Genomic DNA, 26,919 nt, shown 5'->3' with positions numbered 1-26,919 from the left:
TATCATCACTCCACCAACACCACATTTACCAACCGTCATCAACCCCATTCTGATCATTTCCTCCAGTATTATCATCACTGTTACCACTGCCAACAAGGCTGTCACCATCCTTCCTCAGGTTCTCTAAAACATGGCACCCTCTTGAAATCTGTATCTCTTGGGACCAGATTAAAATTTGGTTTTGAGGGAATTCTGGTTTACTGAGTTAATTTTTTTAAAACGAGGTGAAAACTTTAGGACAGAAAACAATGTCAACATTAAGGGGATTTTGGTTTGCAGAGTTAGCAGTTTTAAGATGTTTCATCATAAAAATTCATTCCTCTTAATTCATTCCAGATCTCATTTCTAACCACCTTCCAGCCTCATTTCTAACCAACCTACAAACTCATTTCTGAGCATCATCCAACCTCTTTTATAGCCACCTTCCAGTCTCATTTCTAACAAGTCCCCAACCTCATTTATAACTACTTTCCAGCCTCATTTCTAACCATCCTCCAGCCTCATTTCTAACCATCCTCTGACCTCATTTCTAACCATCCTCCGACCTCATTTATAACTGCCTTCCAGCCTCATTTCTAACCATCCTCTGACCTCATTTATAATGACACTCTAGCCTCTAAATCATTGTATCTGTACCACAATAGGTGACATACTGTTATTCCTGACTGGTCAGGAAGAGATCGACACTGCCTGTGAAATTCTTTATGAGCGGATGAAAGCACTGGGTCCTGAGGTACCAGAGTTGATTATCCTGCCTGTCTACAGTGCATTGCCAAGTGAAATGCAGACCAGAATCTTTGACCCAGCACCACCGGGCTCCAGAAAGGTCTGTAAATTAACAAAACCTTACATTCTGTCAAGCAACATTTTCTGAATTGCTACAACTTGTTGAAAATGACAAATTTTGAAATGTTCATTTTCCCACTCAATATTAATTGGTAAAGAGATCATCTAAACTTGAAATATCAGTCATTTATTCAATTTTGTTTTCTTCAGTTTTGCAAATTGGACATTATTTTAATCTTTCAATGTTTTCTTTTTAATATAAAGTTTTATAGACTGCACCGGATGCATAGTGGTTAGAGCATCCACCTCGGATGTGGGAGGTCGCAATCCAATCTATGATCGCGATTATCAGCTATTCAGCCTTGCTGGAATAACAGACTTTTTATACAGACAGTGGTTAAATAATTTAGTTTACATTCCATTTTCAGACTGCTCCAGTGGCCTGGTGGTTAGAGCATCCACCTCGGATGTTAGAGGTCGTGGGTTCAGACTCCAGCCAAGTCATACCAAAGACTTATAAAATGGTACTAATAGCTGTCTCGCTTGACACTCAGCATTAAGTGGTTAGTGTTAGGACTGGTCGACCTGTTTTCAAGATAATATGGCTGGGTGGGACATCATGCTACATGTCTGTGGCATGATGGCCCAGTGCTAGACATCATGTATAACTGCCACACTGTAGACATTGTAGTGATATGACTAAAAAAAAATTTAAGCTACATTAAAAATCCAAATCACACACACACAGAAGTTTTTATAGTTGAAAAGAATTCTCCATATGAAATAACTTTGTAGAACTGTGTACCCAATATGTCTTTAATCTTAAGAAAATATGGCAGTAAAATTTAAATTTAGTTAAGGGGAAACAAATAACACAGTAGCTAAGAAAGTTCCAATGTTCTTCAATGTGTATTCAGTTTTGTTCATTTAAATCTAATTATTTAATTTAATTTGTGACCGATTATTAAACTAATTGTTAAACTTAGCAACTATTAATAAGGGTTATTTTCAGTAAGGGAAGGGTCAAAAGGTCATTCTCACTTTTCCAAAGACAAGAATCTTTCACGTTTTTCCTCAACCATAGACGTTATATTTCCAATATCAAAAGTCATAATTTTTTGTCCAAATTTTTTGGTTCTTTAAGCTCCATTTTAAGTGTTATTTGTCAGTTATTGGGTGATGACAATAGCTGTTAGATAATGGGTGATGATGACAGTAACTATCAGATAATGGATGATGATGACAATAGCTATTAGATGTGTGATGACAACAGTAGCTGCGGCCTTTAATATGTACCAGTGCATGTATGTTTTCACTGATTGAAAGCTGTACAGGGGTTTTTAATATATACCAGTGCATGTACATAGCTGCCAACCCTTACGAATTTGGTGTGAATTTCACGACTTTTTCAGCAATTCACGGATTCACGCCATAGGCCAAAAATTCACGAATTTTCCAATCCTCAATTATTTTAAATCTTTAATAAAATAACCAATTTCCCGTTAAGTGCTAGTCGTGATATTCGCAGTTGCCGAAACGGTCCAGTACTGCTGGTCACGATATTAGTAGATCTACAGCCGATTAGTACAGTTGGCCCGGTAGCAAGCATTTTAGCCTATTTTAATCTATATGTATAAGAGTAGTTTTACAAATGCTTTTGAGAGAAACTGGGGCCTAATTGGAAATTTGCTCCGGGCATGCGTCACAACACTGATTTGAGCTACCGTTCAGCATCGCACGTAAGATCTTGAAAATGTCTTCACCACCAAGGAAAAAAAAATGTATTACTCAAAAAGTGAAGTTTAATTTGGAATATATCAAAAAATTGGCCGTGCTTTCTGCCATTAAACATTGATATTCATTCATGCTTTTTGCACTCTGTACCATCACAGAGACGAAGTGAGGAAGAATGTCGGTTGCAAAAAAAACATGTAGAAGTTGGGAAAATTAAGAATTCGCAGATTTCAGCTCTGGAATATTTTAAACCATTGGTGGAAGACCTGCAGGCTACCAACACTGAAGCATTATTTGTGAGTTTTCTTGTCGAACACAATCAACCTTTATCAGCTGGAGACCATGCTAAACATTTGTTCTGACAAATGTTCCCGGACTCAAAAATCACTTCCAAATTTTCCTGTGGAAGAACCAAAAATGCTGCAGCACCTGTGCATTTCTCACAGCAACACTGATTGATAGCTGTACAGGTGTTCCTTAATAGTACCAGTACATGTATGTTTTCACTGATTGATAGCTGTACAAGTGTTCTTTAATACATACCAGTACATGTACATTTTCACTGATTGATAGCTGTACAGGGGTTTTTAATACATGCCAGTATATTTATGTTTTCACTGATGGATAGCTGTATGGGAGGTGTTCTTTAATGTGTACCCATACATGTATGTTTTCACTGATTGATAGCTATACAGGTGTTCTTTAATACATACCAGTACATGTATGTTTTCACTGATAGATAGCTGTACAGGTGTTCTTCAGTACATACCAGTACATTTATGTTTTCACTGATGGATAGCTGTACAGGTGTTCTTCAATACATACCAGTACCTGTATGTTTTCATTGATGGATAGCTATGATTTTTATAATTAGCCTTTATATATGTGTTCTTTAATCACATGTGGGTATAGTAGTGCATTTGATTGTAAATATTTAGTTCTCTTTTTAGGGTAACAGCCTGCTTTGCTACATTTTATTTTGATAAAGATACAATACAGATATCTTAATTATCCCAGCAACATAGACAATGGACTGACCCTTAATTAGCCTGGCAACCAGGCAGTGGACTTAACCTTAATTAGTATGGCAACCTGGCAGTGGACTTAACCTTAATTAGACAGTGGACTTAACCTTAATTAGACAGTGGACTTAACCTTAATTAGCCTAGCAACCAGACAGTTGTCTTAACCTTAATTAGCCTGGCAAACAGACAGTGGTATTAACCTTAATTAGCCCAGCAAACAGACAGTGGACTTAACCTTAATTAGTATGGCAACCAGACAGCGGACTTAACCTTAATTAGCCTAGCAACCTGACAGAGGTCTTAACCTTAATTAGCCTGGCAACCAGACAGTGGACTTAACTTTAATTAGCCTGGCAACCAGACAGTGGACTTAACCTTAATTAGCCTAGCAACCAGACAGTGGTCTTAACCTTAATTAGCCTGGCAAACAGACAGTGGTCTTAACCTTAATTAGACTGGCAAACAGACAATGGATTGACTGTTATTTGATTATATTGACCTTCTTTGAATTGAATCAGTCTAATTAAAAGATATACATAAGAAGTGTAGGATTGAAATAGTTACTGCTAATCAGGCAGTAACAAGGATGAAGAGAAATTGGCATCAGTGTCAAGAATTTTTTGTTACAGTTTATAAACATTCTTTAGAGAGAGATTCTATATTGTAACCTCTTTTTCTGTTTGTTTTGTCACTATCCCAGCCAAATTTTAAAATGTGTCAAGACTGTTGATCCTATGGTATACATTTATGTCATTATTATAAAGGTATCATTAAGAGTGCCTACAATTCAACCCCATACAACAAAAGTATGATTCAGGTATTAACTTTGTTATTATTAGGTTTTCACATGAATTATACAAATTGTCAGTTACTAAACTTGCACGACTTTTTGCTATTGTTTGTATCTTGTTTCATCCATACAGTATTATATACCTGTTACATTCAGCAGTAAAAGGTACACATTGTTAAGAGCAACTCTGGTTTACATATAGTAATAAAACTGTTTAAGTAGTTATTTAGTGATGTAGATATCCTCTACATCTGCAGCAGTGGCAGTGATGGTATCATTTTGTCAGCATTATTGATAACATTGTTAACATTTTCAGAAGTTAAGCATACCCTTTATGTAGGTGGTATTTTCATCTAAACTTTGGGTGAATATTAGTTTAAACCAAGAGTTTTTATGTTGTTGTGTGATTTCTTAATCTAGAGTTTGTTCCCTGTTGTTTCAATTCTTAATCTAGAGTTTGTTCCCCATTTTATGACTTCCTAAGCTAAAGTTTTACCTTGTTATGGGACTTTGTAATCTAGAGTTTGTACCCTAAAAATGTGACTTCTTAAATCTAAAGTTTGTGTCCTGTTAAGTCACTTCATTATCTAACGTTTGTACCCTGTTATATGACTTCTTAAAAGCTAGAGTTTGTACCCTGTTATATGACTTCTTAAATCTAGAGTTTGTGTCCTGTTAAGTGATTTCATTATCAAGAGTTTGTACCCTGTTATGTGACTTCTTAAATCAAGAGTTTGTATCTTGTTACATGATTTCTCTTTATCTGGAGTTTGTACCCTGTTATGTGACTTCTTAAATCTAGAGTTTGTACCTTGTTATATAATTTCTTAAATCGAGAGTTTGTATTCTGTTAAGTGACTTCATTATCTAGAGTTTGTACCCAGTTATATGACTTCTTAAATCTAGAGTTTGTATCCTGTTATATAGCTTCTTAAATCTAGAGTTTGTATCATGAAAAGTGACTTCAGTATCTAGAGTTTTTACCCTGTTATTAGACTTCATAGAGTTTGTGTCCTGTTATGTGACTTCTTGTTATCTAGAGTTTGTGCCCTGTTATAGGACTTCTTAAATCTAGAGTTTGTTCCCTGTTAAGTGACTTCATTATCTAGAGTTTGTGCCCTGTTATGTGACTTCTTAAATCTAGAGTTTGTGTCCTGTTAATTGACTTCATTATCTAGAATTTTACCCTGTTATGAGACTTCATAGAGTTTGTATCCTGTTATGTGACTACTTAATTTAGAGTTGTACCCAGTTATGCAACTTCTTAAATCTTAAGTTTGCACCCTATAATGGTGTGTGTTTTCGTCTTTCCAGGCAAGCAACAAGCTTTGTTAATATACTACTGTTCACAAGGAGACACTGCACTCCATGGGACCATGTCACAATAATTAACGAGTTTCATTTATTTCAGGTGGTAATTGCTACCAACATTGCAGAGACCTCCCTTACTATTGATGGGATTTATTATGTAGTGGATCCAGGTTTTGTCAAACAGAAGGTCTACAATTCCAAGACTGGCATGGACCAACTTATAGTCACACCTATTTCACAGGTAAGAGTCAGCTTAAAAAATTATCTCCCATAACTTGAAACTTGGTTATTTCCCCTTAGTTTTAGTACGGATTATTTGACCTTCTAATACAGTAGCCTCTTCTTTATCTGACAAAATGTTTACAATTTATAGCTGACCTGGATCAGCTGTTATTATTATTGTTGTTATTATCATTATTATTATTAATAAAATTATTATTATTATTATTATTTAATGTTACCTTTTTTTTACCTTTCTATTCATCACATATTAGTTTAGCAAGGTGTTAGTTCCATTTTCAGGCAGTATGACAGAGCATCTTTGGTCCATAAATACAATTTAGTTATATAAAAAAGTGAAAATGCGTTGCTGTAATTAAATTTTAACATTTTCATTATCAAATGTATTTTGCAGGTGTTAATGACCAAGGTATTTTATTTATAACTCTGGCATTTATTTTGGAGCAGACACTGGTTAAACTCAGTTTTTAAGAAGCTTTTTGTTAATGAACCATATGTGAAGATCTTGAATTTTTTTTAAAGTATGTAGTTGAAATAATGAAATTGAAGACTTATTTTAAGAGTTTTATTTACACCTTTATCTTTTATTTATATAATTTTTACAAAATTGTAAAACATTTTAAGTTTCAGCTTTTTCTTTTTGCACTGCATGTTCATGTTATTTTGAAAGGGTTTGTCTACTTAAAATTATGAGCAGATTTTACATTTTTAGAACTCTGTTTTTATTCATTACTGTATAACCTGGAATGTGCTGTTATGCCATTGAATCCTATTCATAAATACATATTTAGAAATGGTTGAATTTATGTTGTTACTTATTGTGTACTTGTAGTTGAGGGGGAAGATATTGCAATTTTTCTTGACACTTGTGGAGAATTAATGCTTTTTACAGAGAGTATAACTGAATATCCATTTAAAACAAAAGATTAACAGTCACCCCTTACTATAAAACCCCTCAGAATAACACCTCTCCTCTAATTGCAGGAATTTGTTTATGGATTTTTATTAACATGATTACATTTTTTTTTACTTTTGCTATTTAATTTATTTAACTCTATTTTAATACAGTGCTGTTCAAAATCAAATAGTATTTGCTTTAATATCATTAAATGTCATTATTTAATTAATTGGGGGAGGGTATTATGATATAAAGATCTTGTTTGAACTAAAATCTGTGCAAGTTGACATCACTTATCACACAGGTCACTTTTATTGCTTTTCATTGAACTGCATTATCAAGCATGAGGGTTGGGTTGTTTCATTATTTTTTATGGCACACCCATGCTCTGTTTTATTGTGCCAAGGCAAGTAAAATGCCCTACCTAGGGGTGCAAACACAGATCGAAGGAAGTGCCCAGCCTAGGGGTGCCAAGGCACATGGAGTAAAGTGCCCTGCTTAAAAGTGCCAAGACACATAAAGTGAAGTGTCCTGCTTAGAAGTGCCAAGGCAAGCAAAGTGCCCTGCTTAGAAGTGCCAAGGCAAGCAAAGTACCCTGCTTAGAAGTGCCAAAGCACATAGAGTTAAGTACCGAGCCTGGAGGTGCCAAGGCAAGCAAAGTGCCCTGCTTAAAAGTGCCAAGGCAAGTAAAGTGCCCTGCTTAAAAGTGCCAAGGCAAGCAAAGTGCCCTGCTTAGAATTGCCAAGGCAAGTAAAGTTCCCTGGTTAGAAGTGCCAAGGCAAGTAAAGTGCCCTGCTTAGAAGTGCCATGGCAAGTAAAGTGCCTAGCATAAAAGTGTACCATGTTAGTCAGTCTATGTTGATCCAGGGTTTTCAGACCCACATCCTTTTGGGTTGGATTCCAATGCCTTAGCCAACGAGCTACAATGGATTCAGAATTAGAAATTAGGGCAGTATACTTTTACTCTGTTTTTCTCTTTCTGCCTCTATAATTCTGTTGCTCTCATTCTTTCTTTGAAAACTACTCAAAGTCTGCACTTCTATGCTCAGAAAGTATGAAACTCTGGCTGCAAAGTATAGTACAAAATTGAACATGTTTCAAGATAGCACTGATCACTATATTCACTTTGTTTACTATTCATAATGTTGTGATCACCATGCACATTACTTACTATATTCACTTTGTTTACTATTCATAATGTTGTGATCACCATGCACATTACTTACTATGCCTTCTGCACTGGTCACTATGCTCGTGTTGTTTACTATGCCTAGTGCTCTGATTGCTATGCTCATGTTGTTTACTATGCCTAGTGCTCTGATTGCTATGCTCATGTTGTTTACTATGTTTAATGCTCTGATTGCTATGCTTATGTTGTTTACTATGCCTACTGCTCTGATTGCAATGCTCATGTTGTTTACTATGTTTAATGCTCTGATTGCTATGCTCATGTTGTTTACTATGCCTACTGCTCTGATTGCTATGCTCATGTTGTTTACTATGTTTAATGCTCTGATTGCTATGCTTATGTTGTTTACTATGCTTAGTGCTCAGATTGCTATGCTCATGTTGTTACTATGTTTAGTGCTCTGATTGCTATGCTCATTTTGTTACTATGCCTAGTACTCTGATCATTATGCTCATTTTGTTACTATCCTAGTACTCTGATCATTATGCTCATTTTGTTAGTATACCTAGTACTCTGATCATTATGCTCATTTTGTTACTATGCCTAGTATTCTGATCATTATGCTCATTTGTTACTATGCCTAGTACTATGATCATTATGCTCATTTTGTTTACTATGCCTACTGCACTGATCACTATGCTTATTATACCTACTGCACTCATGTCATGTTGGATTTCATAATACTTTACATGTCTCATTTTCTCATCATTTAGGCCCAGGCAAAGCAGCGAACGGGTCGTGCAGGCCGAACTGGACCAGGAAAATGTTACCGGTTGTATACAGAGAGGGCATATCGCGATGAAATGTTGCCAACTAATGTACCTGAAATTCAGAGGACTAATTTAGCCAGTACTGTGCTTTCACTTAAAGCCATGGGAATAAATGATCTTGTGTCATTTGACTTCATGGATGCCCCACCCATGCAGACCCTTATAAGTGCAATGGAACAACTCCATGCCCTGAGTGCACTGGATGATGAAGGTTTACTGACCAGGCTGGGGAGGAGGGTATGTTTTTGATATATTGATTACTGGCTAGGCTACATTCTCAATATACTAATTACTGGCCAGCCTGACAGGAGAGTATATTCTTGATATACTTATTGCTGACCAGGATGTTCTTGATATACTGATTACTGACCTGGCTGGACAGGTTGGGTATTCTCATGATATATTGAATACTGACTAGGCTGATCAGATATTTCTTGATATTCTGATTACTGACCTGGCTGAGGAGGTGGGCATGTTCTTAATAAATTGATTACTGAACAGACTGGCAGGAGAGTATGCTTTTGATAAATGTTGAAAATTAAGAATTACTTTGGAATAAACCTTCTTGCAGATGTTAAGCTATGATACAATATACAGATTTTTTATGGAAGTTAAAGCAGCTTTGTAAATAAGCCAGTTTTATTTTTAAAGAATTGGATATGTTACTTAAAAACTTCAGGTTTTTTATTTCCAGTCTTTCTTCTCTGCTAAAAATTCAAAGTTTGTTGAAGTGCTCAATGAAAAATTATGCAAAGCATCAGTTTTGGTAGAATGTTGCAAACTATCAGACATGACATCCAATCTGGACTAGCAGAATTATTAGGAATTATTAGTGAAAATTCTGCATTCCAAATTGAAGAAATTCAGAAAAATTGGTAATTGTTTTTTTTTAATAAATTTGACACTAGTTTTTTATACACATGGTGAGAAAAGGACATCAGTAATCAACTGATCCATATACTATATCTTCTCAATGTGAATAACAATATAGATAATAAGAAACCAGTCATGTAGACATAAATAAGTGAACATGGCATCAGAGGTGAGGAGAGAACAAAGATAAACTTCTCAAGGAAAATTAATGTTTATGGTTATTGTTTTGGAGGAATGGATAAACCATTATTCTCAATGGGCCTTAATTGTTACTGACTCAAGTATTTATAAGTTCATGTTAAGATGTTAAGCTGCGGTATGATTGTATAGAACTTGCAGTGTGAAAGTTCGAGTAGAAAGCAGTCTTAAATGATTTTTGTTTTATTTTTACTTCAATATCAACTTTATTCACTTTATTTACATTGTATTATAGTTTGTAGCAGCTCATTCTGTGTATTTTTGAGAGTGCCATCATGTACAGTGTATACACCTGGATAGGTCGCTTCAACAAATAGGTTATACCACTGCATTTGGCCTTAAAATAGTTGTCTAGGTCATGGATGACTATATAAGATAGTTCAAAGGTTGTAAGGTAGTTCAAAGGTTATAAGTTAGTTCAAAGGTTGTAAGGGAGTTCAAAGGTTGTTAGGCAGTTCAAAGGTTATGTTAAGTTATTCTCAGTTTTTTCACTGATGTACCAAACAGATGAGACTGGCCATCGTATGTGAAACTGAAGTGATGCAAAATGAGCATATTCCAGTCAATTAACATTTTTCAGATGGCTGAGTTTCCACTGGAGCCGATGTTATCAAAGATGCTGATCATGTCAGTCCACCTGAACTGTAGCGATGAGATCCTGACCATAGTGTCTATGTTGTCTGTACAGAATGTCTTCTATAGGCCAAAAGTAAGTGACTTTTGTGTAGAAAGCATAGCAGTTGGTGATAATCAAAGAATCCATCATATTTGTGTAGGAAATCCCACCCAAGTCTGCTCACAGATTTTGACTAAGGGTGGGCTTTCCATATTCTCACCTGAAGGGGTAGGGTTTCCCTATTCTGACCATAAGGGTGGGGTTTCCATATTCTGACCATATGGGTGGGGTTTCCGTATTCTGACCATAAGGGTGGGGTTTCTCTGTTCTGATCATAAGGGTGGGGTTTCCATATTCTGACCATAAGGGTGGGGTTTCCATATTCTGACCATAAAGGTGGGGTTTCACTGTTCAAGACCAATGCATATCATCACTCTTTTTCTCTTATTTTAGATGCAAATAATAGTTGAAAACATGATGGCAGATGATCAGTACAGAGGTACAAATATGATGTATTTTAAACAAATATTATATTTCAATAAATAAGAATAAAATGTTGAATTTTTCAACAGACAATTTATTGTAAGCAGGAAGTTTCCTCATATGTGATGGTAAAACATGTTGTTTTTTTTTAGTGTGAAGATTGTCAAAAACATTGCAGGCTGTAATACTCTCAAAACCATTTTGATTGCAGCTAATATAATGGTGGCACTTTTCAGCATGGCTTTCTCACATTGATAAATTTTACCCCACATAGGCTTGAGAGAAATATTTTTTATGGCAACATGCATCACCATTATTAATGTTACGTTGTAAAAGTCATTTATTGCACATCCAGGCACACTTCCTATGTACAACATTTATTTCATGGAACTTTTTGTTATTTCACCATAACTGTCCAACAGGTTCTTATAGCTTTTACTATACCTCATTGATTATTACAATCTTTCCATTTAGGCATTAAAAAATCACAATGATAAAGGGAATATAAACCTATAGTCTACTGCTTTAATTGACATTCCAGTAACCAGTTATCCCCCCCACCTTCCCAGAAAATCAAATGCAGCTTTCACATACAGAGAATGACAAACGTTATATACTTATTTTTCCATTGATTATGTTACCCAATCACATTAAAATTTGGGAAAATGAACTAAGCTACCCTCAAATCCTGGGATCCTGGAAAGATGAAGAAATGTCTCTCTGTTGGTAAATCATACAAAGTTAATTAACTCATACAGATTACCTCCCTTTGCACTCCATAGCTGACTAACCATATAACAGATGTTTATTAGTTTAAACCATTGCTTAAGACTGTAAACAGTGCTTCAGGAATCTAGTTTCTTTTCTGATTGATTGGAGACATCCGTTAAAATTTTGCAGATTTTAGTAAGTCCAGTGGTTGATATACCTTGATTATGCAATGTGAATTGTCATGGTTTAGTAAGTCCAGCGGTTGATACACCTTGATTATGCAGTGTGAATTTCGCATGGTTTAGTAAGACCAGCGGTTGATGTACCTTGATTATGCAGTGTGAATTTCGCATGGTTTAGTAAGTCCAGTGGTTTGATATACCTTGATTATGCAATGTGAATTTCGCATGGTTTAGTAAGTCCAGTGGTTTGATATACCTTGATTATGCAATGTGAATTTCGCATGGTTTAGTAAGTCCAGTGGTTGATACACCTTGATTATGCAGTGTGAATTTCGCATGGTTTAGTAAGACCAGCGGTTGATGTACCTTGATTATGCAGTGTGAATTTCGCATGGTTTAGTAAGACCAGTGGTTGATATACCTTGATTATGCAATGTGAATTGTCATGGTTTAGTAAGTCCAGCGGTTGATGAACCTTGATTATGCAGTGTGAATTTCGCATGGTTTAGTAAGACCAGCGGTTGATGTACCTTGATTATGCAATGTGAATTTCGCATGGTTTAGTAAGTCCAGTGGTTTGATATACCTTGATTATGCACTATGAAATATCATGGTTTAGTAAGTCCAGTGGTTGATATACCTTGATTATGCAGTGTGAATTTTCATGGTTTAGTAAGTCCAGCGATTGATATACCTTGATTATGCAATGTGAATTTTGCATGGTTTAGTAAGTCCAGTGGTTGATATATCTTGATTATGCAGTGTGAATTTTCATGTTTTAGTAAGTCCAGTGGTTGATATACCTTGAATATGCAATGTGAATTTTCATGTTTTAGTAAGTCCAGCGGTTGATATACCTTGATTATGCAATGTGAATTTGCATGTTTAATTAAATCCAGTGGTTTGATATACCTTGATTATGCACTGTGAATTATTATGTGAATTCATAAATTTGCTGGTTGTTTTGTCCTTGTGATATAAGTTGATAAGATGCACATGTTGGCTTTCTCCATTGTATCTTGAATTTGGGCTGTAAACACCAGTTCATTTACACATTTCTATTATAAGTGTTCTCAGTTTGAGAGTTTTGTATAACTATATCTTCTCTGTATATATTTTTTGTGTATTTTTCTCGGAGACTGTCATTGAAATGCAATTGCTTGAATGTTAGAGGACAAGCCCAGCTTGATCAAAATGCTTATCATGACATCATTATGGTATTTGTGCCTCACGGGTGTGAGGATGAGGTTGAAGTCTTAAAGAACAGTTCAAAGGCTGTGAGGAAAGGTTGCATTCCACATTGTCAAACCAGAAGGTTTTTAGTCTTCATGCCAACTCAAACAGTGATGCCATCCAGGTGAAGATTACCAGTGGTTACAAGTGGTACTGCCCAACTTTGTTGGATTTTCATGCATGACATCTTACACAGCAAGCTTTGTTATAATGGGTGTTATCTGGCAGTGGGCTGGAAGATGTTGATTGAATATTCACCACTTTTGGCAGCCCATTGTTCACAAATCCCACACCCCATGCATAGTCTTGATGCCAGTGAGACTGATGCTGCAGCCTGAATCCTCTGGCTAGCTCCACCAGCAAGTCCAGTGTCACATAGTGTATACCATTACAGCTGCAGTCTTACTGTTAGCTAACCCCTGTAAGATTCTTAATGAGCAAGAATCAATTAATTTTGGACTGTCAAGCTGTGTATTAGTTGATATTTCTGACATTGATAGCAGGCAGCACCTGGTCTAAATAAATCTTGCTGACAGTATAGTGGATGGGCCACACAATTTGTGCCACCTGTTCAGCCCAGCCTAACTGTGCATCCCAGACCAATATCCTCCAGCTAAGCCACATTCCATATGGTAGAGTTTGCTTTGCTAGAATATCCAATAGGCAGATGCCACACCATGCATCATGATGACGCATATTATATCTGTGGATGCAAGGTGTGCAGGATGATACCACCTACCATCATTGAAGTAAGTTTCCTAAAAGGTCACCTGCCACCTATATTGTACAAACGTGTGATATTATTATAGTTATAAACAAAACGCATTGGTTATGTATGCACACCATAAAAATGTTTAATTAGACTTAAAACTCCACTTTATAAAATGAAAAAATTATCCAGCAATCTCCGTAAACAATCGGTAGTTTCCACGTGCCAAAACCGGATATGACATACATTTATCCCTTCTATTCAACGTAGCCATTCAGGTGCTTAATTTCCCCACGTAAATGTCTGTGTGATATAGCATATGATCGTGCTTTTGTACAGAAAATATGGTGCACTGTGTTGCATTCGGATGCAACCAAAAGAGTGATGATGGAAAAAAGCGTTCTTTCTTTTTCCGAAAAACCATGTTTACCAGAAAAAAGTGTATTTAATCTGTGGGAACGAATAGGGGAGAGATGGGAAAGTTGTATCATTTATGCCGGATTATAGTGAATTTGGCCCAAAGACAATTCGGCCCAACTCGAAATACCATTCGGCCAAACTTAACAATAGTTTGTACGTTCTTTTTCTCCAACAAAAAAGTAGATGCTATATAAGATAGGTTTTAGGGGGAACAAAATAAATTTAAACAAGCTATTTTGATTTTCTTTGAAAGAAACTAAACACACTTCGTAACATACATATTTATGAGATAAAACACAAACTGACATATCTTGCTTGTTCTAATTAAATTATTTACATACATTTTTATACTAAAAAATATATGCATCTGCACAACGACATTCTCAGTTTAAGTCTTCCGGTCAAATTATCAATAATCATTTATAAAACAAAAATACGTAACAAATAATATTCTACATAATACGTATAAATTTTGCTAAGGGTAGTGTACATGAGATATTATAACAAATATACTTAATTTTAGGCTTCACGTTGCAACACAGCTGCATACAATACATACTAGATTACACATGAAAGAGAGAGTGAGAGAGAGAATAATGATGAGCATTTTGTCAGTATTTAGTTGCTGCAAAATGAAGCTCTTACCAGTTAATTTTATTGTTTGTTTTTATTTTTCAAGTTGTCTTAGTGTTTGCGCGCGTAAATTGAAAGCTTGTCATTACTGGTCAATATTGTCAATCATATTTGCTCCATTATTCCGTACAAATTAGAAAAGAAATAAGTTTGTGTTTAATGTGTGCCTCTCCTCCCCCCCACACACACTCACGGTACAAAATAAATTGATAAACTTACACTTGTTTGAAAATAAAATGAAGGAAATTAAACTTGCACTGTTATCATATATTCCTTCTTTTTTCGTCATGCGAAAATTATTTTAAAAAATATATATATATATCTAGGAACTTCGTATATGTAGCGGATGCTGGCTTGCTTATGCATCCTTAGTGTATCGCTTATGTCAAATAACAAAATCGCAAATGACACGAAAGTATTGCTTGAAGGCACCTGCCATTTACTCATTGTAAGTTACTTATTGCAAACTGACCCAGATTGTATTGTATCCAGGTTAACTATAAGTCAGTATCTCGCAAATAAAAAAATCATTTTAAAATGCATTCAGTGTGAGTGCAAATGATAATCTTTTTGCTAGCATGTGTTACAAAATTATTATTAAAGGAAGTTATTATTGTGTATACTATTTGCCCTGCAAACATCAATTATGATTACATGTGGCAAATAAATAGAAGCCCAGGTGATAACCATAACTAGCAGGGAGCAATAAACTCATTGTTTAAACTTACCGACAGGATATCAAATACAGAGGTTATTTTATTACAATGCAAATCAACCCCGGAATCTTGCCTTGAGTATCTTTTTAGTGTGCCAATTTTTTCTTCTGAAGTCGGCCGACAAAAGGAAGTCGAGTTTGGTTCCTTTGGATTCTTTAATTGTACCGATTTCTTTCATCTTTTTTTATATAAAGTCTGCCGACGCAGGGAAGCCAGCATTGATTCTTTTTACCTGTATTGATGGGAATTTTGAAAATAAATTGAAACAATGGAACAGTTTTGAAAGCGACAAAATCTAGTGCTTCGTGCAAGCATACCGATATAAGGCTGAAAAGTAAATTAGTTTTCATTAGTTTCATCTAAATATTCCCTATCCATAGTTTATAGTGTTTTATTTTTCGACAACAAGAAGCATGTACTTCATCTTGTTGGAATAAATGTACATCATTTCCGGTTGCGTCCTCTATAGGTGGGAAATCATAACTAAGGGGAAGTAACAGCGTTGTAAACTTCTATTTCGAGTAATTAAATTATTATTTCTTCATTACACTTGATAATTTTTTTGTTCTTTTTGTGCGAGTATAACTATTTTTAATCATGTAACGCAAATTTGATATAAATAGGAAAATGTTGGAGTATGGCCGGTGACCTTAAACACTACAGACCAGCTATGCAACAGACAGAATTTTTAAGGCATGAAAGGTGTTTGGGGGTAACAAGTGGGGCGACTGCCCCAGGCCCCGCTTTTGAGGGGGCCTCGCGCTTCAGGTCTAAGGTTGTCCTTGTGAGTCTGTCAAGCTATATTCTCCGGTAAATTCGAAATGCAGATAAAGGCTGCACGTAATGCACAAAAGTTGTGAAGCCAGCTTAGTCAATTTTGTAATGCAATTAACAGGTGGCAGCACAGATGCAGACATGCAGCCATTTTCTCAATGGCACTAGCATGGTTGCGGTCATGGTCTGCCCTAGGCCCTACATACTCCTAATGCTGCTTCTGCTTTAAGGCAACATGTACACTTGTGAATCAGTGTGCCTGATAGCCATAGTTGTCAATAAAGTGGCTCACCTTAAGATGGTGAATGTCCTAATGGTTTCATGCCGTGTAGATTTTATAAGAGGATATTCTCTTTTGTGATCTTCTTGACTCAAATCTCACTTTGCTGCAGAGCTGTATTATCTCCCATTCAGACTATATGGGACTATATTGAATTTAGAAAGCAGATGGTTCAGGAGTTGCCAGTTGAGTCTCCTTGCAAGCCCCAAACCTTGTTTCATCCTCAGAGGGCTTATAGCAGAGAAGGATTGAGTGTGTGCACCAGAGACACATGACACTGTTTCAGCAATTTATTGGCAGCCACGTGTTCCTGACAGGCTGGAAGGAGGGAGAGAAAACAGAATTTCTGCTGCCCCAATCCTGCAAGCAGACATTGAGTTACCATCCCTCCCACTCACTAGGGACCCTCCTGTGGGCATCATATTCCTTCTCTTTTGCCATTAGTTGATCAGTCTCTTTCTGACAAGAATTGGGTAATCCATGGGTAAGGTTTCATGCTCATTTGTTTCCTCCTCTTTCCTGTTTTGCTCATGTCATTGTAATTAGTAAATGTGGTCAACAGAGAAAGGAAATCTGTTAGCAAGTTATGTTTTTTCCAAAAATACCAGATCACATTACTATCAGTCCTTTTCATTCTTCCTGCAAATCCTGTTGTTGGTCTTCTTCAGCTTTAAGTGCCAATCATCTGGGATAAGTGTGGTCACATAGCAGAGGAACGGGAGATAATCTGTTGTTGTTGTGGGGTTTGATGCCATTTTTCTGCACACGATAGGCTATACATGGCGGCCAGAATTAATGGTGGAGGAAGAACCCGTGAAGACCCGGAAAGAACCACCGACCCACGAGAAGCTACTGGCAAGCTTTCTCACATACCCACATTGGCTGAATCCGAGACTCAAACTGGCGCAGACAGAGGTAAGATGGCAGTGATCTGTAACGGAGAGCTTTAGACCACTGGGCCACTCGGGGCCCCAAGATAATCTGTAAGACTTGCTTCCCCAATGTATGATGCATAGCAAGACATTCTTTTGTCTTTCAGGGATGGCTGGAATCAGAGATATTGATTATTTTTCCCTAATGTTATTGTGATTATGTAAGTATTCTGAGAGAAATAAAGATCTCCCAAAAAATTTACTTTCTTACAATGATGGTAATATTTATACTGTAGCTTTGAAGAGGTTTTTGCAAGTGTAAACATCATAACAAAAACATCCAAAAACAGAGATAGCAAGTTATAGAAGTGTTTTAATAGAATAAAACAGTCATTTATATTTTGTGAGTTGTTATTACTCTGTTATTGACTTTTGATGTTGACCGCTCCGGTGGCCTAGTGGTTAGAGCGTTCACCTCAGAAGCAGAAGGTCATGGGTTCGATCCCTGGCCGAGTCATACCAAAGACTTATAAAAATTGTGCTCAGCATTAAGAGGTTAGTGTTAGGACTGGTCAGCCTGGTGTCAGGATAATGTGACTGGGTGGGACATCATGCTACATGTCTGCAGTATGATGCCCCAGTGCCAGACATCACTATAAACTGTCACACTGCAGACATCATAGCAGTATGACTGAAAAATTGTTAAAGCTAAATTAAAAACCCAAATCACACACACACACACTTTTGATGTTGCTTACTACATGAATTTATCAGTCCCCAAAAATTTGTTATCCATTGAGGCCTCAAATTGTGGTGAATATCATTTTTCAGTTGTCACTAAATCCTTTTATCAGCTAAAATAAAGGGGCCTTGGGTCAGTGTCTTTAAATGTATGCAAAATTAATTTGTTCTGCACACGAAACACAAACTATTTCAGCACCATTTGTATTGGCAAACAGCATAAAACTTGCCACTCATTACAGGTTGAAAAAGTGTGGTCTGTTTTCATCAAATTTTTCTATGCCATCCTAATCTGTGGTAAAGTCAATTTGTTTATTAAGGAATGATCACCTTTCCTATTTGGCTATATTAGTTGCCTCCCTTTGATTTCTTTGCAGTACCAAATATTGACTTTTCCAGAACTCAGGAGAAGCATGTTGCATTACATGTACAAGACCTGTCTTTTTCAGCATGTACTGAGTGAATTATGTTGTGCTGTATGCCAATATGAATTATCTTCAAATCATTGCACAAAATGAATTCAGTAATTTTAGCTACGTTTCAATATGCTGATGTGAAAATTCAGTGAGAAACTGATGTGGATATCATTAGCAATGCTGTACAGAATGAACTAATGTATATTTTAATTTATCTTAGTTCAAATGAGTTGACTTATTATAGCTACATTAAAAATTGTAATCATTTTTGAACTCTTTTTGTGTAGGACAAGCAATCACTTGCAGACCAGAAAAAGGCAAAGTTTCATCAGCCTGAGGGAGATCACCTGACACTTTTGGCTGTCTATAACTCATGGAAAAATAATAAGTTCTCCAGCCCCTGGTGCTATGAGAACTTTGTGCAGATTCGCACACTTAAACGTGCACAGGATGTCCGCAAGCAGATGCTGGGCATCATGGACAGGTGAGATTTATAGTGGCAATAAGAACAAAATTGGGAGGATTATAAAGTTTTCTTTTCTCAGAACAATACATTTTACAATTCTTAAGAAATAAAATTTTAAAAAGACAATGAAATCCATTTTTTATTTCCTAACCTGATTAAGGTCCAGGCATTTTTTCTTAGTGGAATTTACCAAGTTTCTTTGGTTGTGGGACAAACCTGTTAAAGATTGAAATAAATGGTTTTTTTAAATGGTTAATGCATGTCTGAGTGTGTTTCTGATTACCACATGTTTGAGTGTATTAATGGTTAATGCATGTCTGAGTGTGTTAATGGTTACCACATGTCTGAGTGTGTTTCTGATTACCATATGTCTGAATGTGCTAATGGTTAATGCATGTTTGAGTGTATTAATGGTTAATGCATGTCTGCATGTATTAATGGTTAATGCATGTCTAAGTGTATTAATGGTTACCACATGTCTGAGTGTGTTTCTGATTACGATATGTCTGAATGTGCTAATGGTTAATGCATGTTTGAGTGTGTTAATGGTTACCACATGTCTGAGTGTGTTAATGGTTAATGCATGTCTGAGTGTATTAATGGTTACCACATGTCGAGTGTGTTAATGGTTAATGCATGTCTGAGTGTGTTAATGGTTAATGCATGTCTGAGTGCGGTAATGGTTAATGCATGTCTGAGTGCATTAATGGTTAATGCATGTCTATGTTAATGGTTAATGCATGTCTGAGTGTGTTAATGGTTAATGCATGTCTGAGTGTTAATGGTTAATGCATGTCTGAGTGTGTTAATGGTTAATGCATGTCTGAGTGCATTAATGGTTAATGCATGTCTGTATTAATGGTTAATGCATGTCTGAGTGCGTTAATGGTTAATGCATGTCTGAGTGTGTTAATGGTTAATTCATGCCTGTGTTTGGTTTATCATCGTCAAAAAAAAGTCGTTGAGATTCAAAGCTAAAGTTAATGGGCCAATCTCAGGAGAAAGCATCAGCCTGAAAATCCATCAAGAAACTGGGCAGTAATAATAATATTAATAATGATAATAATCTTTATTTTAGACACAAGTTAGATGTTGTAAGCTGTGGCAAACAGACAGCCAAAGTTCAGATGGCAATTTGCAGTGGTTTCTTTCGTAATGCAGCAAAGAAAGACCCTCAAGAGGGGTATAGGACTCTAGTGGACAGTCAGGTGGTGTATATTCATCCATCCAGTGCTCTCTTTAACAGACAACCTGAATGGTAGGTTTGTTGTTCTGACCCTCTCTCTCTCTCACATTTGGTCTTACAGACTGCCTCCAAACCCTTTTTTCGTTGTCTCTCCCTCTCATCAACATGTAGCTGAAGGTGAGTTAAATGCTAAAGCAAGATTTACTTTCCAAATTTTGAACTAACTTGAGGAAAAACACCAATAGCAGGAAGGTCATCAAAGTTCCATTTGGTAATAAGTCATGAAAGCTACACTAAGACAGTAGTAGGTCATGAAAGTTAAATTAAGACAGTAATGGGTCATGAAAGTTACACTAAGTATTAAGTCATGAAAGTTACACTAAGACAGTAGTAGGTCATGAAAGTTTCACTAGGACAATTAATTGTTGGTCATGAAAGTTAAATTAAGAAAGTAATAGGTCATGAAAGTTACACTAAGTATTAAGTCATGAAAGTTACATTAAGACAGTAGAAGGTCATGAAAGTTTCACTAAGACAGTACTAGGTTATGAAAGTGAAACTAAGACAGTAGTACGTTAGGAAAGTTATACTAGGACAGTAGCAGGTTATGAAAGTTACACTAGGACAGTAGTAAGTTAGGAAAGTTATACTAGGACAGTAGTAAGTTATGAAAGTTATACTAGGACAGTAGTAAGTTATGAAAGTTATACTTGGACAGTAGTAAGTTATGAAAGTTATACTAGGACAGTAGCAGGTTATGAAAGTTACACTAGGACAGTAGTAAGTTAGGAAAGTTATACTAGGACAGTAGTAAGTTATGAAAGTTATACTAGGACAGTAGTAAGTTATGAAAGTTATACTTGGACAGTAGTAAGTTATGAAAGTTATACTAGGACAGTAGCAGGTTATGAAAGTTACACTAGGACAATTAATTGTAGGTCATGAAAGTTAAATTAAGACTGTAATAGGTCATGAAAGTTACACTAAGTATTAAGTCATGAAAGTTACATTAAGACAGCAGTAAGTCATGAAAATTACACTGAGACATTAGTAGGTCATGAAAATTAAACTAAGTAGTGGGTTATTAAAGTTGCACTAAGACAGTATTAGGTCATGAACATTACACTAAGATAGTAGTGGGTCATGAAAATTACACTAGGACAGTAGTAGGTCATGAACATTACATTAAGACAGTAGTGGGCTGCAAAGTTACATTAGGACAGTAGTAGGTCATGGAAGTGACACTAAGAAAGTACTAGGTCATGAAAGTTACATTAGGACAGAAGTAGGTCATGGAAGTTACACTAAGTTGTAGGTCATGAAAGTTGCATTAAGACAGCAGTAGGACATGAAAGTTAGACAAGACAGTAGTAGGTTGTGAAGGTTACATTAGAATAATAATAGGTCATGAAAGTTACACTAAGACAGTAGCAGGTCAAGAAAGTTACACTAGGATAGTAGTAGGTCATGAAAGTTACAGTAAGGCTGTAGTAGGTCATGAAAGTTACACTAGGATGGTAGTAGGTCATATAGATGTAGAATGTTATTATAACCTTAGGTTCAGATATCTACAATGTTTTTATAAACCTAGGAACTGGTCCCATAATATCTTATTGTAACCTTAGGGACTAATGCTGTAGATTGTTGTAACAACCTTAATACCCAACATCATGGAATGTTATAGCTTTAGGGCATGACCCAGCAGAATGTTATTACAACCTTAGAGTCTGATGCCATGAATTGTTATAATTTTGGGTCTGGACCACATAGAATGACATGATAATCTTAACAAATGACACCATAAAATGTTCTTATATCACCTATGGACCATCCTTCTTTGAATGTTATTATAACCTTAGGGTCTTACCACACAGAAAGTTATTATAACCTTAGGGCCCTACTGCACAGAAAATTATTATAACCTTAGGGCCTTACTGCACAGAAAGTTATTTATAACCTTAGGGCCTTACTGCACAGAAAGTTATTACAACCTTAGGGCCTTACCACACAGAAAGTTATTATAACCTTAAGGCCTTACCACACAGAAAGTTATAATAACCTTAGGGCCTTACTGCACAGAAAGTTATTATAACCTTAGGGCCTTACTGCACAGAAAGTTATTATAACCTTAGGGTCTCACTGCACAGAAAATTATAATAACCTTAGGGCCTTACTGCACAGAAAGTTATTATAACCTTAGGGCCTTACTGCACAGGAAGTTATTATAACCTTTATTATAACCTTAGGGGCTCACCGCACAGAATGTTATTATAACCTTAGGGCCTTACTGCACAGAAAGTTATTATAACCTGTGGGCCTGATCATGTAGAATCACATTATGATCTTAAAGCCTGATACAACTGCTCTAGTGGCATAGAGGTTAGAGTATCTGTCTTGGATTCGGGAGGTTGCAGGTGTGAACCCTGGCCAAGTCATGACAAAGACTAATAAAAAGTTAAACAAACAGCTGCCTCACTAGGTGCTCAGCATTAGGAGGTTAGTGTTAGAACTGGATGGCCTCTTGTCAGGATAATGTGACTGGGTGGAACATGCATGATGCCCCAGTGCTAGACATCACTATAAACTGCAACACTGCAAACATAACGATATGACTGAAAAATTGTTGAAGCTATGTTAAAAATCAAAAACACACACACACACACACCTTAACCTTAAGGTATGTTTGAGTCTTGGATTCAGCCAATATTGGTATGTGAGAAAACTTGCCCTTAGCTTCTTGTGGGTCATTAGTTCTTCTGGGGTTTTCCTGGGTTCTTCCTCCACCATTTATACTTGCTGCCATGTATAGTCTATCTTGTGCTGAACAAGGGCATTAAATCTACAACAACAGCCTTAAGGTATGATATCATTCAATGTTTTTTATAACCTAACAACTGATCCTTAAGGACGTAATGTGTAAAATGTTATAAATGTACAGCCTGACCCCATAAAATGCTGTAGAACCCTTGGGGATTAACCCCATAGAATTACATTGTGATTAAGGCCTGACCTCACAGAATCACAGTATGACCTTAAGGCCTGATCCCAAAAAATCACTTTATAACCTTAAGGCCTGATCCCAAAAAAATCACTTTATAACCTTAAGGCCAGATCCATAGAATTACATTATAACCTTAACTTCATAAAATTGTTTTATAATTTTAGGGCCTAACCCAGTCAAAAATAATTGCAACCTTAGGACATGATCCATAGAATTTTATAATAATCTTAGAACCTGACCCATTAGAATATTATTATAACCTTTGGGTCTGATCCCAGAGAATGGCATTTTAATCTTAAGGAATGATCATTTACAATGCTTATTTATGACCTAAGGTCTGATCCAAGAGACTTGTTCTAACCTTAAGGCCTTACTCCATAGAAAGTTATAAAAAATGTACAACCTGACCCCATAACATGTTTTGTACCTTAGGGTCTAACCCCATAGAATTACGTTGTAATTCCATCTCACCTCTGTCTCCGTAAGTTCGAGTCTTGGATTCAGCCAATGTGGGTATGTGAGAAAGCTTGCCAGTAGCTTCTCGAGGGTCGGTGGTTCTTTCTGGGGATTTCCCGGGTTCTTCCTCCACCATTAATACTGGCCGCCATGTATAGCCTATCGTGTGCTGAAAAATGGCGTTAAACCCTACAACTACGTTGTAATTAGACCTGACCCCATTGGATCATATGACCTTAAGGTCCGACTCCATACAATTACAATATAACCTTTAGGCCTTCCTCCATGGAATCACATTATAACTTTATGGCCTAATTCCATAGAACCACATTATATCCTTAAAGAGATTATAAGCATAAGTCCTGACCCATATTTGGGAAATATTTTGAGCAGAAAACTCTAGTTTTAGGTTTAAGTCAGAAAAGTTTGAAATTCCATATAGTTATGATTAATTTTGAGTAATAGGAATTACTGAATATTTTTGTCTTTGGTTCATACTCTGTTTAACAACATTTATATTTCATAGTTCTCAAAATTATCCTGTCTGAGGGTTGTAGATATTTAGAGTTTGGAACTCAAAAATTTAAAGTATACAGGTCTGGGCTTCATTGCATCTTTGTCTCATTTACAGGGTGATCTATCATGAGCTTGTACTCACCACAAAGGAATACATGAGGGAAGTGACGGCTATTGATCCAAAATGGCTGGTGGAATTCGCTTCAAAGTTTTTCAGATTCTCAGACCCTACAAGGCTCAGCAAACACAAGAAACAACAGAAGATTGAACCATTGCACAACAAATACGAGGAGCCAAATTCCTGGAGGATATCGCGGGCTTTCAGAAAATTTCATACAAAAGTTACATTCTAAAGCACAGACATTATTTGCATTATTTCTGCGTAGTGTTTGCACGTGTCTTATCTATTCAGGAATGAGGATGAAAGCGCTCGGGGAATCATGTACAAAAGTTACAACATAGGCTTGAATATTATGTACTTTATATAATGTTTCCATATTATTTCTGGTTGAAGCTGCCTTACATTGTTAAGTGCAAGAATGAAAAAGCACAGGAAATTCCATACAAATGTTGCATTCTGGTACACAGGCTGTGTATGTTACGTTTCCACATGTTTTATTCTTCATGGAAACTGCAAGGATGAAAATATGCAGCGTGTTTCACAATAATGCTATATTCTAGAGTACAGGATATTGGCTGTGGAAAAGTATGTTTTTAAAATGTGTTACAAAGACTGAATACCATGAACTCCAGCAAATACTAATGTACAAAGAATACAGTTATAGTGATATCTTGATATAACTAAAATGAACAATTTATATTGACCCCTAAGGGACCCATGTGGAAGTTGTCATTATAGACATCTGTACAGTGTTCATTGAAAAACTAGGGGGTTATGACCCCTAGTAGGTCATAGAATGGGGTCATTTAGAATTAAAAAAACAGGTCACAGATTCTCTTGTATCTTGTTTATTCAGAAAATTCAAACACATATCGGTATCATTGTCACTCACATCCTGGATTTATTCATTTCTACAATAAGTATTCACTATTCCAGCATATTCACTGAATCAGTCATTGCAGAGCCAGACCACAGTATTATATTCAGGGGGCCCAAGAGTGGCCAAGTGGTCTAAAGGACTCACCTTTATAGATCACTGTCATCTCACCTGTGCCTGCATGGGTTTAAGTCTCGGACTCAACCATTGTGGGTATGTGATAAAACTTGCCAGTAGCTTCCCATGAGTCAGTGGTTCTTTTTCGGGTTCTTTGTCCACCATTTATATTGGCTTCCATGTATAGCCTATCTTGTGCTGAAAAATTGCATTAAACCCCATAACAATAACAACAGCAGTGTTATATTCATTGAATCATTCAGACTACAGCAATATATGCTTTGAATCAGTCATTGTTAGTTTAGATTACAGCATTACTTTCTTTAATTCGGTCAGTGTAGAGTCAGACTACAGCCTTAATCCTTTGAATCAGTCTTTGCAGAGTCAGACTGCAGCCTTACATCCTTCGAATCAGTCTTTGCAGAGTCAGACTACAGCATTATATGTTGTTAATCAGTCATATAGATTCAGACCATTGCATAAAATGCTTTCAGTTATTGTACGTTCAGACCACAGCATTACATTCTTTGAATCTGTCATTGTAAATTCAGACTACAGAATTACATGCTTTGAACCATTTATTGAGTCAGACCACAGCATTGTATGCTTGAATCAGTCATTTTTAGGTTTAATTAAAGGTGATTTTAGATGACAAAGCAATCCATGCTACAGTCTGACTCAACAACTGCTGTAACAAACCATGTTATAGTCTGACAGAACAACTGTAGTATACAATGCCATAGGGGCCCTGAGTGGCTGAGTGGTCTAAAGCGCTCACCATTATGGATCAGTGCCATCTCACCTCTATCTGTGTGGGTTCGAGTCTCAGGCTTGGCCAATGTGGATATACGAGAAAGCTTGCCAGTAGCTTCTCATGGGTCACTGGTTCTTTTAGGGGTTTTCCTTGGTTCTTCCTTCACCATTTATACTACCTGCCATGTATAGCCTATCTTGTGCTGAAAAATGGCATTAAACCCTATAACAACAACAACATCAATGCCATATTCTGACCTGTAGCAACCCATGATAAGCCTAACTCAACAACAGCTGTAGCAAACCATGCTATTGTTTTGACCCCACAACGACTGTAGTAAATTATTCTATAGTTTTGACTCTAGAACTGTAGTTATAATCTGACTCAACAACTGTAGCATGCCATGTTATTGTCTGACTCAACAGTAGCTTAGCAAACCATGTTGTAATCTGACTCAACAACCATGTTGTAATCTGACTCAACAACTTTAGCAAACGATGCTATAGTTTGGCTCAAAAACATAACTAGGCTATAGTCTGACTCGAGAACTGTAGCCAACTAGGCAATAGTCTGACTCAAGAACTGTTGTAAACCATGCTATAGTTTGAGTCAAAAACATGATCAGGCTGTAGTCTGACTCAAGAACTGAAGTAAACTGTGATATAGTTTGACTCAAAGACATAGCAAACTAGGCTATAGTGTGACTCAAGAACTCTAGCAAAGCAAACAATGCTATAGTTTGAGTCAAAAACATGATCAGGCTGTAGTCTGACTCAAGAACTGAAGTAAACTGTGCTATAGTTTGACTCAAAAGTATAGCAAACT

The 26,919-nt window shown here is 36.4% G+C and overlaps 1 protein-coding gene across 1 annotated transcript in view; it reads left to right on the top strand.

The window, feature by feature from the left end:
- Positions 1–25,573, top strand: part of LOC149776621 (ATP-dependent RNA helicase DHX8-like) — a 94,502-nt gene extending 68,929 nt beyond the window's left edge. The window contains exons 18-24 of the mRNA XM_089941122.1: positions 645–826; positions 5,747–5,887; positions 8,687–8,980; positions 10,395–10,523; positions 18,888–19,084; positions 20,145–20,324; positions 24,341–25,573. Of these exons, the coding sequence (XP_089797248.1) occupies positions 645–826; positions 5,747–5,887; positions 8,687–8,980; positions 10,395–10,523; positions 18,888–19,084; positions 20,145–20,324; positions 24,341–24,578 (1,361 nt within the window). The 3' untranslated portion in view covers positions 24,579–25,573. The remainder of the gene's footprint in view (positions 1–644; positions 827–5,746; positions 5,888–8,686; positions 8,981–10,394; positions 10,524–18,887; positions 19,085–20,144; positions 20,325–24,340) is intronic.
- The last annotated feature ends 1,346 nt before the right edge of the window (positions 25,574–26,919 follow it).

This window comes from Sinohyriopsis cumingii, chromosome 18 (genome assembly GCF_028554795.1).
Source record: "Sinohyriopsis cumingii isolate HCF-2022 chromosome 18, ASM2855479v2, whole genome shotgun sequence".
NCBI classification, from domain to species: domain Eukaryota; kingdom Metazoa; phylum Mollusca; class Bivalvia; order Unionida; family Unionidae; genus Sinohyriopsis; species Sinohyriopsis cumingii.
Note: the sequence above shows the minus strand (reverse complement) of the source record. Positions and strands in the feature narration are given on the sequence as shown.